At 45.4% G+C, this 15,817-nt stretch overlaps 1 protein-coding gene across 2 annotated transcripts in view; it reads left to right on the top strand.

Annotated features, from left to right (window-relative positions):
• The first annotated feature begins 1,025 nt into the window (after positions 1-1,025).
• Positions 1,026-15,817, top strand: part of POU2F1 (POU class 2 homeobox 1) — a 173,218-nt gene continuing 158,426 nt past the window's right edge. For both annotated transcript variants that reach the window (XM_032862962.1, XM_032862964.1), the window contains exon 1: positions 1,026-1,117. In XM_032862962.1, coding sequence (XP_032718853.1) covers positions 1,057-1,117 — 61 coding nt within the window. In that variant the 5' untranslated portion in view covers positions 1,026-1,056. The remainder of the gene's footprint in view (positions 1,118-15,817) is intronic.

A 15,817-nucleotide genomic window follows, 5' to 3' on the forward strand; every position in this document is an offset into this window, starting at 1 on the left:
CCGGGCGAGCTCCCGAGGTCCGCCGCGTTGCCGGGTCCTCCGCTCCCGTTCCCGGCCGGCTTTGCTCACACACGCGCCCCGCCCCCGTGAGGGGGAGAACGCGCACCCTCGGGCAGGGACCCGGCGGGCGGCCATCCGGGCGCGAACCCCGCAGGAGCGGCAGGGCCGGAACTCGGCGTCCGGAACGCCGGCTCCCGGACGGCGGCGACCGCCGAGGGGAGCGGGAGACCCCGGGACTCATCCGGACCCGCGCGAGACACGCCCCCTCGCGGTGGCCCGGCCGCGTCTCTAGCTTCGCCGACTTGGGGGCGGGGACTAGTTAGGATTCAAATTTGAAGCGGGACGCCCGCGCCGAGCTCAGCAGGTGCCTCCGGCTGGCTCCCCGCGGCGGGCGCTTCCGCCCCTACCTGCCCGGCGGGCCGGAAATTACCTAGCGGGGGAGCGGCCCCTCCTTTGTTGTCCGCGGCTCTCCAGCGCTCAGAGCCTCAAAAAGTGCGCCGCGGAGGGGACGCGGGGGAGGTCCGTCCGCGAGCACTCCACGCGCCTCCACGTTCTCGGCCGCTGTGTCCCCTGCCCTTCCTTTAAAAATGCTACTGTCCACTGGGGGACGGCGGAGTAGAGCTAGGAGGGCGGAGAGGCGGGAGGAGAGGGAGGACTGTGAGAAGTGACGAGCGCTCCACGTCCTACACAGGTTACGCTTCGAGAAGGAGCCCAGGAGAGGTAACGCATGCGCCGCCTGCGTTCCAGGCGCGTGGAGAAAGTTGCGCATGTGCAGAGCCCAGAGGGGAAAAAAATGCAGCGAAGGGGTGACTGGCAGGTTGAGGGCGCTTTCGCTACTGGAGAACCACAGCGGCCAAGAGGCGCGTGCGCAGAGCGCCCGAAGGGGTGGGGCTCCTCCAAGGGGACGGCCTCGCGCGCCCCCTGGCGCGCGCCCGGGGAGAGGAAGGAGCGGGAGGGGGCGGAGAGGAGGGAGGAGGCGCGGAGGGCGGGAGGGGGGAGGGGAGCCGGAGCGAGGGAGGGCTTATCGACCGGGCGATTTTGGTTAAAATATTCAAAATGGCGGACGGAGGAGCAGCGAGTCAAGATGAGAGTTCAGCCGCGGCGGCAGCAGCAGCAGGTAATCATTACAGCATTTTACATATTCATATTCATACTCAACCCCGGCTCCCGCTGCCCCCCCCCCGCGACTTAGCATAATTTATTAGTACTCAGGATTATTATAATTAACGGCGGGGAGATGGGGGGCCGGGGAGCACGGAGCCCCCGCCGGGCGCCGAGCGGAGGGGGAAAGAGGCTCGGAGCGGCCAGGCGGAGGGGAGAGACAAGGGGCAAAGGGGGCTGCGATCCACCGCCCTCCTCCTGCCCCCGGCCCACCCCGCCGCCGCGGCTCGCCCGCCCGCCCGCCGGCACCGGCCCTCCTCCTCCGCCGGCCGCCGCCGCCTCCTCGCCGCGGTGCCCGAACCCGAGCGGGTCCGCGGCGGGGCCGCGGGGCCGGGGCACAGGGAGAGGACAATAAAGACATTTTACATATTCATAGCCGTGGGCCGGCGGGGCACGGGCGGGCGACCCGGGCCGGGCGGGCGCGGGGTGGGGGGGGCGTGGAGGGGGATGGAGGTGGTGGAGAGCACAATGCCGGGGAGGCGGCGGGGCCGGAGCGGACCCCGGCGGCCGGACAGCCGCACGCGTCCCGCCCCCCACCCCCCGCCCCGGGAGAGGGCCCGGGAGGGGCGGGGGGGGCGGCCTGGGGGTAAGCCCGGGGAGAGCGTCCTGCTGGCGCCCGCGCCCCGCCGCCGCACGGGGGGCCGAGCGGGGCTGCGCCCGGGGGTCACGGCCCAGGGCACCTCGGCCGCGCCCCGCTGGTCCCCCGTGTGGCGGCCTGACCGGAGCCAGGCCTGCGCTCTAGGTGGGTAGGGGTGAGCGGTCGTGGGCGCCGTGAGGTGGCCTCGGGAGCGGCGGGGGTGGGGAGCCCGCGCGGGGTCCGCTTCGCCCCCTCCGCGGCGGACAGGGCTGAAAGGCGGCCCTCGTGGAAAGTTCCCGTCGGAGGGGGTTGTCCTCCGGGGCAGCCCCATGTGCTCCGGGCCGTCGGTCCGCGGTGCCCGCAGGTCCTGGAGAAGCCTCCGCTCCCTCGTGGGTCGTGCCTTCTCCGGGGAGCTGGGTGGCAGGTCCCTGGCGTGGTCTGGTCTTCATCTGCCCCCCGCCCGTCCCGCGCCCCCGCGCCGCACCCGCACCCCGACCGACGGGGCTGGGGGCCCACGCTCCCAGGCCCCAGAAGCGCCCGGAGGCCTCTCGAGAACTCGGGTGTGGAGGGCTGCCCTCCGGCGCCCGCCCCCGAGCCGGCCTGACAAGTTGAGAGCGTTCCAGATCGCCCCTCTCCCGCTCGGGGGACTGGGGGCGGGGAGCCCCCTCCCCGGGGCCGCGGGGTTGCTTCCCTGCTGGGTGCCGGGTCCTCCTCGCTCTGCGCTCATTTGAATAATGTCTAATTCGGGGAGGTTTATATTATTGAAATGGCCGCCTGGCTTTCCCCGCCTCTCATGTTTAGTAATTCAGACCTTTAATAACAGCCACTCACAGCCCAACGCCGTGTTTATATTTTACATTCGCCCCATGTGCTTTTGTGGTTCGATATGATTCTTCTTTTTTTTTTTTCCTTGGCAATCCACGGGGCTCTGAGATCAAACCCAGGCTGTGCTGGGAGAGCAGGGGGGAGCTAGGCCCTGGCTCCTCTAGCAGTTGCCTAGGCCTCGTTCTCTGCCGCCTGATTTATTTACTAATAACCAAAATGACTTTCCCCCTCCAACTTCCATGCACAGACCCGTCCTCCGCGGGCAGAACCAGCCCTCCTGGGGCCTTCACCGGCACTGAAGCAGCTCCTAGCTCGGCTTCAACTCTGTCGTGTTTTGTTTTCTCTTAAAAAGACTTTCTTGGAGTTTGCAGCAATATTAGGCCTAAGGAAAAAAAAAAATTTCTCATTCTCAGAGACGAATGAACCTATTCTGATTTAATACAAATAAAATCACTTTAGTGATAGTTCTCCCCTGCCCCTTGGCTTCTACCTCCAAGTTAAACACTTTCAGGCTTTGTAAAGGTCTGCAGTATTTGTAAAACCAATGGTTTTCTTTCTTTCTTTCTTTTTTTTTTTTCTTCTCCCTAGGAGTTGTAGAATGTTTTAGAAATTCCAATTAACAGCAGTTTCAGAGTGTCTCAGTGCTGCATTTCCCTTTCAGCTTCTTCATTCTGATTTAAAATAGGGCTGATATTAGTTTTGTGCTATCCCTGTCAAGGCCTGCTTGTTTTAAAGTAGCACTCCCTAAAGACAGAAGCAGGCTTCTGTTTTCTTTGAGTGTTTGTGTCTCAGTTAAATGAGGGAACATAGAAGAATAAACATAGGCATTGTGTCTCCCCTGATCTTGGAACTTCTCCTCCCAGCACACCCACCCCTCTTTAAGTTGTCAAAATTGATTTTATGTTTTATGTAGAATTAGGATAGTTGGTCTGTGAAAGTCAGGCCGACTTTTGTTATTTAGAAGAAACAGTAATTTCCATTTTTCAGTCTTTCCCTTGGTAAAGTTTTCTTTCCTTTTAATTTTATACAGTTTTAGTGTGTTTCTTAAAAACACAGTGTTGCTTCTCATTGGTGGTTTTTTTTACCCCTGCTGATAAAGTACCAGAGAAGTGTTATTTAGCACTGATGTGTTAAGCCTTTGAAATTATGAGGCGCTTTATGGTCAGTTGCTAGGTACATACTTTTGGAGACATTAGTCTTCAGTTTAATTTGTAACAAAATTGTAGATTTGATGGGCTAACAGCAAGCCAATTTCACATGACCAGTTCTCATCATTTTTCCTCTTTCACCTTCAGTAGGCAGGCCCTGAATATAGCAGGAAAAAAAAAAATCTGTAGCTTTCATGTGAATGTTCAGGTGAATGACTGTCTCGGAGACCCGAAGCATGAGGTCGAATGGACAGAAAGCAGTAATATGATTTCATGCCTTAAATAGCATATGTTTTTGCACCCGAGTCCCAAGATGTGGTCAAACTGATGATGTCATTGGACAGAGGACAAGGTGCAGTTAATTTGATTTATTGTCCAGGGGTGAAGTGTAGCAGTGAAACCTTCTCATAGGGAAACCATTTATCTCAGGACAATTTCCTTTATAGCTGCAATTTAACCACTACCGAGGCTGTAGATATTTTATCCAAGATGTTAAAATGTATGCTGCGTTTTGTAAACAAAATTACACTGTTGGAATTTTTGTAATAGAGGAAAGGATCAGTATTGTTAACTGGCCTTATATTTTGGTTGGCATTCCATGCTATTGTAAAAATTCATTTCCTCAAATTCTCAGAAGGAGACTATGGGTTTTAAAGAAGTATAATCATGGAAGAGATCAATATAAATGCTTATTTTAGAGAGGTTCTTTGTGATCTCCCAAACTCAGGTAAGAAGCTGCCAGGCTACAGGAGGAGAGATCATTTGCCCTCAAACCTATTTCAGTGAGTAAAGCGAAGTTGATGAGAATGAAGGCTATATATCTTTTAGGTTGAATTATAGTGTTTACAGTAAGGTAGAGACTTGTAAGAAAGCATGTGCTTTGCAAACAGTTTTTTAAAAATAAATCGAACTTCTTTTTGGATAAAGTTGTGTATTTATTTTGAATGACTGGTGATTTTTAAAATCGTTATGCTGTGAGGTCATGATTCCACCTGTGATTTCTGACAGAATACTTTCCTTTTAGACCTTTTTCATCATAGTTTCTACCAGTTTGTTTTAAAGTACTGATTCAAATGCTCTGGGAATGTTGTAGGATGCTGTGCTTTATTCCCAAGTCTTCCAAGCTTGATATAGAATTTTAGATTACTGTTAAGCTTTAGTTTATAATCTTTCTGTCCCCTTATGCATCTGTCAGGCAGTTTCTCAAAAGTTTTCAGAAGATCCGCTGCCACTTCCTTCTTAACTTGCTCCACCTATTAATTATAGTGGTACGTTTGAGGTTAGGTCTTGAAAATTAATGTGACAGCTGACCAAATGTTTTTAATATCTGAAAGGACCATTCTGTTTCTAAGCTGTTAACTGTAATTTTTAACATCTTTCCCAAACTAATTTTGAATTCCTTTCATTTTGTCACTGTCAAAAATCCCAGTAGTCAAGGAGAAGCAAACAGTGACTATTATTCAGGTTTGAATTGTATAGTATTATTCTGCCATATTTTTTATTTTCTATTCTCTGCATCAATAAGCAGCGTAAAGAAGAAGAAAATAAGCGTGTTTTATTGCTGCCTAGATTGAAGTAATTGTTAATCTGTTATTCATCTGGTTATTGGATTTTGGAATAAGTTTAGGACTCAGAATATTAAATTGCTCTTATCAAACCACCAAAGATGTTTAAAGGAGCCTTGAATATCTTAGGTCAGTGCTTCTAACATGACAGAACTGAAATTTGAATGTTATCTTTCATATGTATTTTGCATTAAAGTTTCATATGTTTTTTGGATTTATTTGTATGTGTCTGTGTGTATGTTTAAGTTTTTAAAACTTGTCACTCTGGTGAAATGTGTTTGCTTTGTACTTAGGAAGACTAATATTACGTAGTAGTGAATGCTGCCTTATTATTAATGGTTGTTTTGTTTTGTTTTTATATTGAAAAGCCACCACTCTAGTCTTTGCATATGTCTTTCAAGCACTATTAAAATTAATTTTCTTTTAAAATACTGGTATATGGCTGTCATTGACTTGCTTTTATACAACATTATTTCTTCAATCACACAGTTTTTGTGATTAGTAAATACTATGAAAGCACAATTTTAAGCAGGATGTGTTTTCCCAATGGAAGTGATTATGTTTAGAACTATTTAATAATTGTTTCCTGAATGGAGCAAGTCATGGGCAAAGCACGCTCCTTTTAGGTCACTGATGTTCTTGTTTCTGTTTCTTCTTTTAATGTTGAATGCCTGAGAGACATGCTTATTACTTAATTTCGTAAAGGAAATCCAGTGTTCGGTGTTAAGAATATGGATTTGGTTATCATACATCTCTCTTCCTCGAGTTTCTGTATCCCTTCTGAATGAATTCTTTCGTCCTCTTCCTCCTCTCTTTTACGAAACTCTTTGGGCAGGGATTTTGCTTAATTCTTTTATTGTATAGCTTAAATAAGATAAGTATCCTTTGGGGGGGATCGGGGTTGAAAGAAGTAATGATTACAGATCGTAGAGAAAAGCAGTTTCCTTATCCATCTTTGCTCAACATTTTTGCACATTTTGTGAATAAAGATCATAACTGGAGTTACGTTTCTTCTTAGGTTCTTTACACTGACGTAAGTGTTAGCTAATTGTGTCCATGGAAAGAGGCGAGCTTAGGGTGCTTCTGCTCCGCCATCTTCCCAGCCTCCCTCCTATATTTCCCTTTTTTTTTTTTTTTTGGTACTGAAATATTTCTACGTTCTAAACTAGCTGTGAACCCTTATAAACTCTTTCAGCAATAATAACAGTGGGGAAAAAATAGTATGAGTGACTTTGTGATCCATTTACAATATATTTAGAATTTGGAATATGAGAATTATCTTAAGTTTCAGGTACTCTGATTTAAAGAAGCTCTTTACACGGTGTGCATGTAGTTTATACAGTTCGGTGTGTCTTTCCTAGAGGGTGTTACTGAGCATTTGATAGGTTATCTTGTTTGTGCTCCATGGCTGATAGAGCTTCCTTGCTTTTTGTTTTCCAATTAAGCAAATACTCAAGTTTTCACTGTTGCCTAGATTTGCTGACAAGACTATTAATGAACAAAAGAAGAATCAGTAAACCTTTAGATTTATCAGATTTTTTTTTAAGTACTGTCCATAAAACTAGGTATTCATCCAGAAAAGGGTACATAATATTTATTAAAAGGAAAAAAAAAAAAGACAACGTGAGAATCACTACACTAAGCTGAGTGTGAGTACGGGTAGTAGCTTTACTTAGTCTGCAACCTTGAAAGTCATTGCAAGTACAGTTTAATTTGTCGCATGATTTATTTCATAATTCTCCGTAACTTTATTGGTTTTTATGTTGGAATCGTAACAATAGTATATAAAGTTCAATCAGTAAAATAAAAATTATGGGTTTTTTTTTTTTTTTTTTTGACTAGTCAGCTTTCTCTTTGCAGTAGAAGTTTGCAATACAAGATATAAACACGAATGGCCGGGAAATGAACATTATGTTTTTTGTTTAACGTGGTCACCTCAAATAATGGAGTTGTACTGACTGGCTTTGTAACTTATGGACTGAATATACTTTTTTAGAGAAAAGTGACTTACCTGTTCTCTTGTTTTAGTACACTTATTTTAATGGTGTGCTTAATGAAAAAAAAGTGTTTTTGTTTGTTTGTTTGTTTGTTTTGCTGATTCATACCGCAGCAAGAAAGTGTATTATAATCAGTCTTTTAAAACAGTTATTTCATTGCTTACGACATGTATCTGCTGTGTACTTGGTCTTATGCCAGTTGTCTTTGGGGATAATCAGGGAAATGGAAGGCTCTGTTGTGGAGGAGTTGGGATGTTTTCTTTGCAGAGAAAGTTAAAAAACAGTGTGTGTAATTACATATTAAAATATGTAGCAGATAATAATGATCAGAGTAGAGATCAGGGTGTGTCCAAATTTGTAGGAACCAAAGCATCCTAGAGCCGTTATGGCTGGAAGGTAATGTAGATACCATCTGTCCTAAAGCCTTTGCAGATGAGGAAGTGCTCTCACTGTGGGTTAGTGTCTTGCCCTCAGTCTTACCTGTTAGGCATCAGAACACCAGACTCCTCCTCCCCACACCCCCAGTCCTCCCTCTGCCACACTGCTGCCAGTCAGAGGAGACTTGAAGGAGGAGATGAGTCTTAGAGCTGAGCTTAAGAAAGGCAAAAAGAATTTGGAGGAATGAGAAGACAGGGAAGCGCATTGCTGGGGAAGCAGGACTGTAGATGAAGAATGAGGCATTTGTTCTATGTGCGGGGAGGCCTTTGGAGGTTGTAGGAGTAAGGAGTCCTGTGATAGAAGTGATTTTTTAGGAGTAATATGGTGGTGTGCGAGATGGTTAGAAATAGGAAGCAGAGACCATCCGTGGAAACCAGTATTTAAAAATTGAGGCATGTGGTTGGTTGACTAATAATTGCTTTCAGCACTGTTAGAGGTACAAACAGGACGTTACCCGACTTCGACAGGCTTTCAGTCGAATAATGATATTATAAAATAGAGAATCCACGATAAATATGTTGAGGATGTTGTCCAGGTGATCACACAGAATAAGGACCTTGGGAAGAAATTCTTGCCAGGTCTTTATATGAGGAACTGTTTTATTTCTGAGCAGTGGTTTTGTTTTTAGTCTTCTGAACAGTGGGTTATCTAATTGACTTAGTTTCCTTTTAATCAACTACAGTGTTTCCTTTTAATCAACTACAGTGTTTAGACCAAGTTATTAACCTGAAGGGTGAGATGGGTAATTATGGAATGCGTTTTTCTTAGCCTCCTCATTCCTAGTTCCATTTTGTGTCATTAGCTTTTGTTTCAAATTTCTTTTATTGCTTCCATCTTTAAATGCTTGTTATTTTGTGTTTCATGTGGGCTGCCTTTATATCCTTTCTGGAGCAAGTCAGGTGTAAATAAAATGAAATTACCATCACCATGACATAATGATAATGTCTGTATTTTTATAGTACTTTAAAGTTTATAGCAGCACTCTCATTTTCATTACCTCAGTTGGTCCTTTCAGGCAAGTATATTATGCCCATTTTATAGTTGAGTAAAATAAAGCGTAGATTAAGTAGCTTTCACAAGGTCATGTGCTCGGTAAGCACGAAGTGTTTGGGGAACAGCAGGACTTCCAGGTCATTTTCTGCTGAGCCTGTACAGTGTGGAGTGGTGGGAGCTGGTTTGGGACTCGTGCGGGAGAGCTCCGAGGGCTCGGCGTTGGTGGTGTGGGAGTCTGGATTTCTTTTGCTGCGCAGTAGGGAGCCATTGAGGTTTTTTTGGTTGTTCTGGACTGGCCATGATCAAAGCCCTTAATTTTAAGTGTTTAGCAGCTAATGAGAGTCAGGGGGGATGCTAAGGTTTTGAACTTAAGATTACCAAGAGCAGTGCCAAATAAACAGAAGTGGGGAGGTGGGAAGAGGGAGCTGTTTGGAGAAGGCAATGAATTCAGTTTTGGAAAGGTTATTTGAGACATGATTGGGTGGACAGTATTAGGTTACAGATTCATTGTGAAGATCAAAACCGTTCTGCTGAACTTAGTGTGTGATAAACATACAAATATTAGGATTGAGATCCGTGCTTAGGCCACTCCGGACTGAGCACGGAGTCTGAGCCTCGTAAATTCCAGACCTTTCGTTCTGACTTTGCCACTGACTCTGTGCTGGTTTCTCCCGACAGCAAGATGGTGAGGACACCAGTGCCAGAGCGATGCTGTGGGGAGTACCAAAGTGATGGCAGAAGCATTTGTAAATACTGTCATAGTTTTTCCTACAGGAGCACACGGGTAAAATCAGCAATTTTATTACTTGTGCTGCTGTAGAGAAGGAGAAGCTTTAGCTTCAGAGCGATTCTGTGGGCCCTTCCTGCGGGTCGTCCGTGGGCGGCCGCGCCTCAGGAGAGGACGCCGCTGCCCGGGGCCCTGCGCGGGTTTGACCAGCGGAGGCGCCGCCCTCGCAGCGGACGCGAACTCTCGAGGTGTCTCTTGTCTAGCCCCGTCCCTGCCTGTCCATTCCTGTCTTTGGCTACTTCCTTACAGAGCGTGACTCAACAGTTCCACCCAGGAAGTCCCCTTAGACAGGCCCACCACAAACACTGTTTCTGTGGCAGGTTTCAGTTTTTTAAAAAAATCTACCTAAAACTTGGTGTCAAAGAGCTGTTCAGGGAGGGTGGCAGTATTTTATTCTGATGCTTGTCTGGGCTCTTTTTCATCCTCCCTCCCACCCCCTCCCCATCCTGCTCCACAGCCCCATCCCTACTTGAAAGTAAACGCACCAGCGCTTCTGGGTGGCCCAGTCGGTTTAGCATCTGCCTCCGGCTCAGGTCCTGATCCCAGGATGAGCCCGTCAGGGGAGGCTGCTTCTCCCTCTCCCTCTGCCTACCCCCCTCCCCCCCGCCGCTTGTTCTCTCTCTCTCTCTTTCAAATAAATAAATAAAATCTTAAAAAAGAAGAAGAAGTAAACCTGCTCTTTCGGTCACGCTGGCATCTGGCTGCTCTGTGAGCACCTCTGCGCGCCCGGGCCTCCTGCGGAATGTCGTAGTGTGTGATGTGGTGTCTGGGTTGAGAGACCTGGTTCTAGATCACTAATCAGCTTTGTGACTTCCAGACAAGTTACTTCACTGGTATTTTTTTTTTCCCTTTTCTTCATATTTGTAAGTGAAAGAGTTTTCACACTTTTAAAAGTCATTGGAGTTTTTTTGAGTTCTTTTTAAAATGAATTTTAGGCAGATGCTTACTGTGACTGAAACAGCAGTCGGGCTGGGAGAAGCACCCTCCCTGTTTCCCGTTGTGGCCCTTAAGACACTTCGACGGGATCCTTAAGGACTCCTGCCGAGCCCACTGTCTGAAAGCTGTTGTCCTTGTTTATCATAAAGGACCTGTCTGTTATTCTGTCTCCAAAAATAGCTGATCTCTCAAGCCTGTGCTACTGTCCTAGTTTCTCTGACTTTAACACTTAATTTTGTTCGTTTAGCTAATTCAGCACTTCATTATACACAGTCTTAGTTTCTTCTCTAATTGAGTTACATAAGTAAATCTTGTCTCCTCTAAGAGCCTTGAAAGCAAGAACACATTGCGAGGGACAGAGAAGACATTTAGCAGATAATTCTTGGTGGATTAAATTAGGGGTTCTCGGTCTGTGCTGGGATTAAGAATCACCATTGGAACTTTCTCAACATGCGAAGGCCCAGGCCTTACTCCAGAGTTTCTAACGCAGTAGCGATCTGGCCATCCCTAGTTTCAAAAAGCTTTACAAATGATTCAGGAGCATTGAATGAGTAGGATAATTTAAATTAGGGTAGTTGCATTTCAAGACTTGCTTAGACTGTTTTGAACAGTGGTTCTTAATGTACCCAAAAGGCTCTATAATGGAAAGACACACAGAACTAGGAAACCTAGGTCTGGGGCCTCTGCGTGGCTCAGTCCGTTAAGCTGCTGCCTTGGGCTCAGGTCATGATCCCAGGGTCCTGGGATCAAGCCCCACGTCAGCCCCTCTCCCTCTCCCTCTCCTCCCTGCTTGTGCACGCTCTTTCTGTGTCTCTCTCAAATAAATAAGATCTTTAAAAAAAAATGGAGGAAGTTGAAGTCCTCTTTCAATACCAAAATTCAAAACATTAACAAAACACCCAGGTCCTTATTCTGCTTGTAGCACTATGTAGCTTTCTTTTCTTTTTTTAAGATTTTATTTATTTATTTGACAGAGAGATATCACAAGTAGGCAGAGAGGCAGGCAGAGAGAGAGGGGGAAGCAAGCAAGCTCCCTGCTGATCGATCCCAGGACCCTGAGATCATGACCTGAGCTGAAGGCAGAGGCTTAACCCACTGAGCCACCCAGGTGCCCTGGACTGTGTAGCTTTCTGATGCTTAACTTTTCGGGCCCATAGGATTCTCATTGATAAACTGTGGGTTGTTTTCATACTTCTTTCCTTTTAAGCTATGGAATTCTTCAGTACTATGTTTTGGGTGAAGGCCGGTAAACACAGATACTTTAAGTAGTTTGGCTTTCATCTAAATACCATTTTAATAAGTATATTAAGAATATAGACTGATAGGGATGCCTTAACAACTGGCTCAGTCGTTAAGATTCTACCTTCAGCTCAGGTCATGATCCCAGGGTCCTGGGATTCCACCCCTCATTGGGCTCCCTGCTTGGTAAGGGTCTGCTTCTCCCTCAACCTCTCTCTCTGGCTTGTGTTCTCTCTTTCTGTCTCTCAAATAAAATCTTAAAAAAAAAATAGACTGATAAATTATTGAATATCACATCTGAAACTAATGATCTAGTGTAAGTTGGCTAATTGAATTTATATTAGAAAACAAACAACAAACAAAAAACCCCCAAACAAAAAAAGATTACAGAGCGTGATAGACTTGATCCTGTCTTCGCAATAGAGCTAAATAATTTGCAGTAGGTAGTCCAGAAAGGTGGTATTTAGATTTTAAACTTGAAACATATTATTAGAATGTTAATGAACAAGGACAGTGCTTATCAGGAACTGCAGTAGTTTTTCAAAGCGAGCATGAATTGGATTCTTACTAACCCGACTGGTCCTTCTGCATTCACTTAATTCAGTAAATATTTATAGAGTGTCTTTTATTCCTTGCCATGTACCCAACAATTGGAAATAAAATAGTGAGTAAGATGGATACAGCGTTAGCCTTCAAAGCTTACAATCTGTTGGGTAAGTCCTACATTAAATAACGCTGTTCTTACTTAACTGAGTAAAACATGGGAAATCCAGAGTGCTCTAAGGAAGATATGGCCATAAGCAAAAGATACCTTATGGGACACCTCATCTGGACAAGAGGATTTGGGAAGGGCTCCCTAAGGAAGTGATGTTTACACTGAGACATGAGGGATGAATGAAAGTTAATCAGTCCAAGGCCAAGTAGGAAGTCGGACTGCAAATGTTCATAAGTTACCCTTGAAACTAGTGAAAAACAGCACTGTCAAGGAACATAAGTTTGGTCTGTCTAGTGCGGAGAGTAAGATTTAGCTGAAGATGATTTTATTATAAGGCTGTTTTTTATGATCTTTGTCCTTTTTAATGGCCAGATACACAGGCACAATCTGTGGAAGAGATTTTCACACCCTCCACCAAGTGTATTAATTCCCAGTGACAGTAACAAAGAACATTTACCGAGTGTTTGTGCCGGTTACAGAATGCTTTGTGTGCGTTTTCACATTCCTCTTCCCGGTGACCCACGAGGCATGTCCACTTGTCCTGCTCCTCTTCCATGTGAGAAAACTGTGCTCGGTAGTGAGCACACTGAGCCCAGTGGCACACTAGGTCTCTGACTGGTTTTGATGGGGCGGTAGCAATTAAGAGAATTATTGTGCTCTTAACCATTAAATTCTGTCTCAAGTCACTTGGATGACGAAGTATGTAGCAACTGTTATTTCCGAGTTTATCCTTAGTGCACTTACACAGTTGTGTGGTCTAGCGCCAACTGTATGATCATCTCTGTCTTGCTGTTTGGAGAGATGGACAACCGATTACTGCATCTGTTACTAACTTTCAGGTTATCTCCAGATGTTGATTATTAAAAATATTTCACAGGGTGCCTGGGTGGCTCAATCAGTTGAACATCAGGTTCTGTGCCCAGTGCTGAGTCTGCTTGTCCCTCTCCCTCAGCTCCTACCCCTGCTCTCTCTTTCTCTCTAAAATAATAAATGAAATATTTAAAAAAAAAAAACCATATTTCGAAACTGTACAGATTGCTGAATCTGGTATCCCATAAATCCTGAACATTTTGGATTTCTGTTAAGAAATTAAAACAAACTATTTGCAGATGTTAATATTCAGATAAATTTTATTTGGGGCATCGTTTATTTTATATTTTTTCATGACCCGGTTTTCTACATAGGAAATTAGGACTTACATTGTTACATATTATCTTGGTTAGCATGTCTTTAAAATATTTTACAGAGAGGGAAGTGAACCATAAGAAACTCTTGACTTTAGAGAACAAACAGGGTTGCTGGAGTGGAGATGAGTGGGGGGAGTGGGCTAAATGAGTGATTGGCATTAAGGAGGGCACTTTTTTTTTAAGTTAACATAAAATATATTATTAGCCTCAGGGGTATGGGTCTGTGAATCATCAGGCTTACGCACTTCACAGCACTCACCATAACATAACCCAGTATCCATAACCCAGCAAGCCTATCCCTTCCCTCACCCCCCAGCAGCCCTTAGTTTGTTTCCTGAGATTAAGAGTCTCATGGTTTGTCTCCCTCCCAATTCCATCTTGTTTCATATTTTCCGTCCCTATCCCCCACGACCCCCCACACCCTGCCTCTCAAATTCCTCATATCAGAGAGATCATATGATAATTGTCTTTCTCTGATTGACTTATTTTGCTCAGCATAATACCCTCTAGTTCCATCCACATCGTTGCAAATGGCAAGATTTCCGGGTTTTTTGATGGCTGCATGGTATTCCATTGTATATCTACACCACGTCTTCTTTATCTGTTCATCTGTGGATGGACATTTGGTTCTTAACATAGTTTGGCTATTGTGGACATTGCTGCTGTAAACATTCGGGTGCACGTGCCCCTTCAGATCACTACATTTGTATCTTTAGGGTAAATACCCAGTAGTGCGGTTGCTGGGACGTAGGGTAGCTCTATTTTCAACGTTTTGAGGAACCTCCATGCTGTTTTCCAGAGTGGCTGCACCAGCTTGCATTCCCACCCACAGTGTAGGAGGGTTCCCCTTTCAGGGAGGGCACTTGTGGTGAGCGCTGGGTGTTGTAGGTAAGTGGTGAACCACTAAATTCTACTCCTGAAAGTAAAACTACATTACATGTTAACTAACTTGAATTTAAATAAAATCTTGGAAGAGAATGTAAATAAGTAAATAAATAAAATATTTTAATGTTTAATGAGTTGTGACTTAAAATTGATGTACAGGTAAGTTCCATGCATTTGTCTAACATCCCTTTACCCCGTACCAAGCTGCTGTTGAACCAGGGGTGTAGCTTTCAGTTGAGGAAACGTGGCCGTTGATTATTGTTTCTGATAAGTCCGTCATTTCATAGTATTGGTGTTCTCAGTCACATATACCTTGTTTAGTCTTGCCCAGTGTCACCCTGAGTAGTTGTTATGCTATTGTGTCTGAAGCATTTTTCTTTCCACTGCCTTGCTGAGAGCCACTCCCCGCATTCTCCTGGTGCTTTCTCATGCAGTCAGCCAAGAATGCTGTTCAGGGAGACTGATACATATACACTCATATACCATGCCAGTCAGTTAGAAAGGAATTGGTGAAAATCCTTTGATGTTATGAGAGACAGTGTAAACATCACTACAGCCTGGGAGGACGAATTAATAATTTAATGAGTATTGCTGTAAGAAATCATATTGTGAGTTCAGGGACTTAGACTGTGGTGTCAGGTGCTGTGGCTGGCTCATGATGCTGGAATCTTGTCTTATCAGTGATGTGATGCTACAAGGACCAGTATGATATTGGGTCACTTATTGAGCCCCTTTCTGGAATGTGCTTGTGAGTATGTGCACATCCCCCCGGTGCACAGAGCGTCATCCCGGATGTGCCTGACCCCTCACGTATGTGCACATAATTTTGAAAAGAAATCCTAGTGTACATCTGTGACGTAATCCACCCCTTCCTTTTTTCTTAAATTTTTGCAAGCCTCCCTCCCTATTTAGGATTTGTTCAGGTCAGTGAAATAAACAGGTTTTTTTGTTTGTTTGTTTGCTAGGTATAACCTTTGGGTAATATGAAGGCTAACTTTTTTTTTCTTTACTTTTTTTTTTTTTTAAGGTGTATTTAGTTGAATAATTTCTAGGGGCATAAATAACAAATGACAAATTAATTGTTGAATTATGACTCAGTGTGGCCATAGCTGATCAAGGGTGATTCTCTTTTCTTTTCTTTTCTTTTCTTTTATTTATTTGACAGAGAGAGGTCACAAGTAGGCAGAGAGGCAGGCAGAGAGAGAGGGGGAAGCAGGCTCCCTGGTGGCTGGATCCCAGGACCCTGAGATCATGACCTGAGCCGAAGGCAGAGGCTCAACCCACTGAGCCACCCAGGCGCCCCTCAAAGGGTGATTCTTAAGTTGAACAGGGAGGCCCAGTGAAGTCAGCAGAGGGGCAATTTC

The sequence above is a fragment of the Lontra canadensis genome, unplaced genomic scaffold, assembly GCF_010015895.1.
Source record: "Lontra canadensis isolate GAN:19392208 unplaced genomic scaffold, GSC_riverotter_1.0 scaffold24, whole genome shotgun sequence".
Lineage (NCBI taxonomy): Eukaryota > Metazoa > Chordata > Mammalia > Carnivora > Mustelidae > Lontra > Lontra canadensis.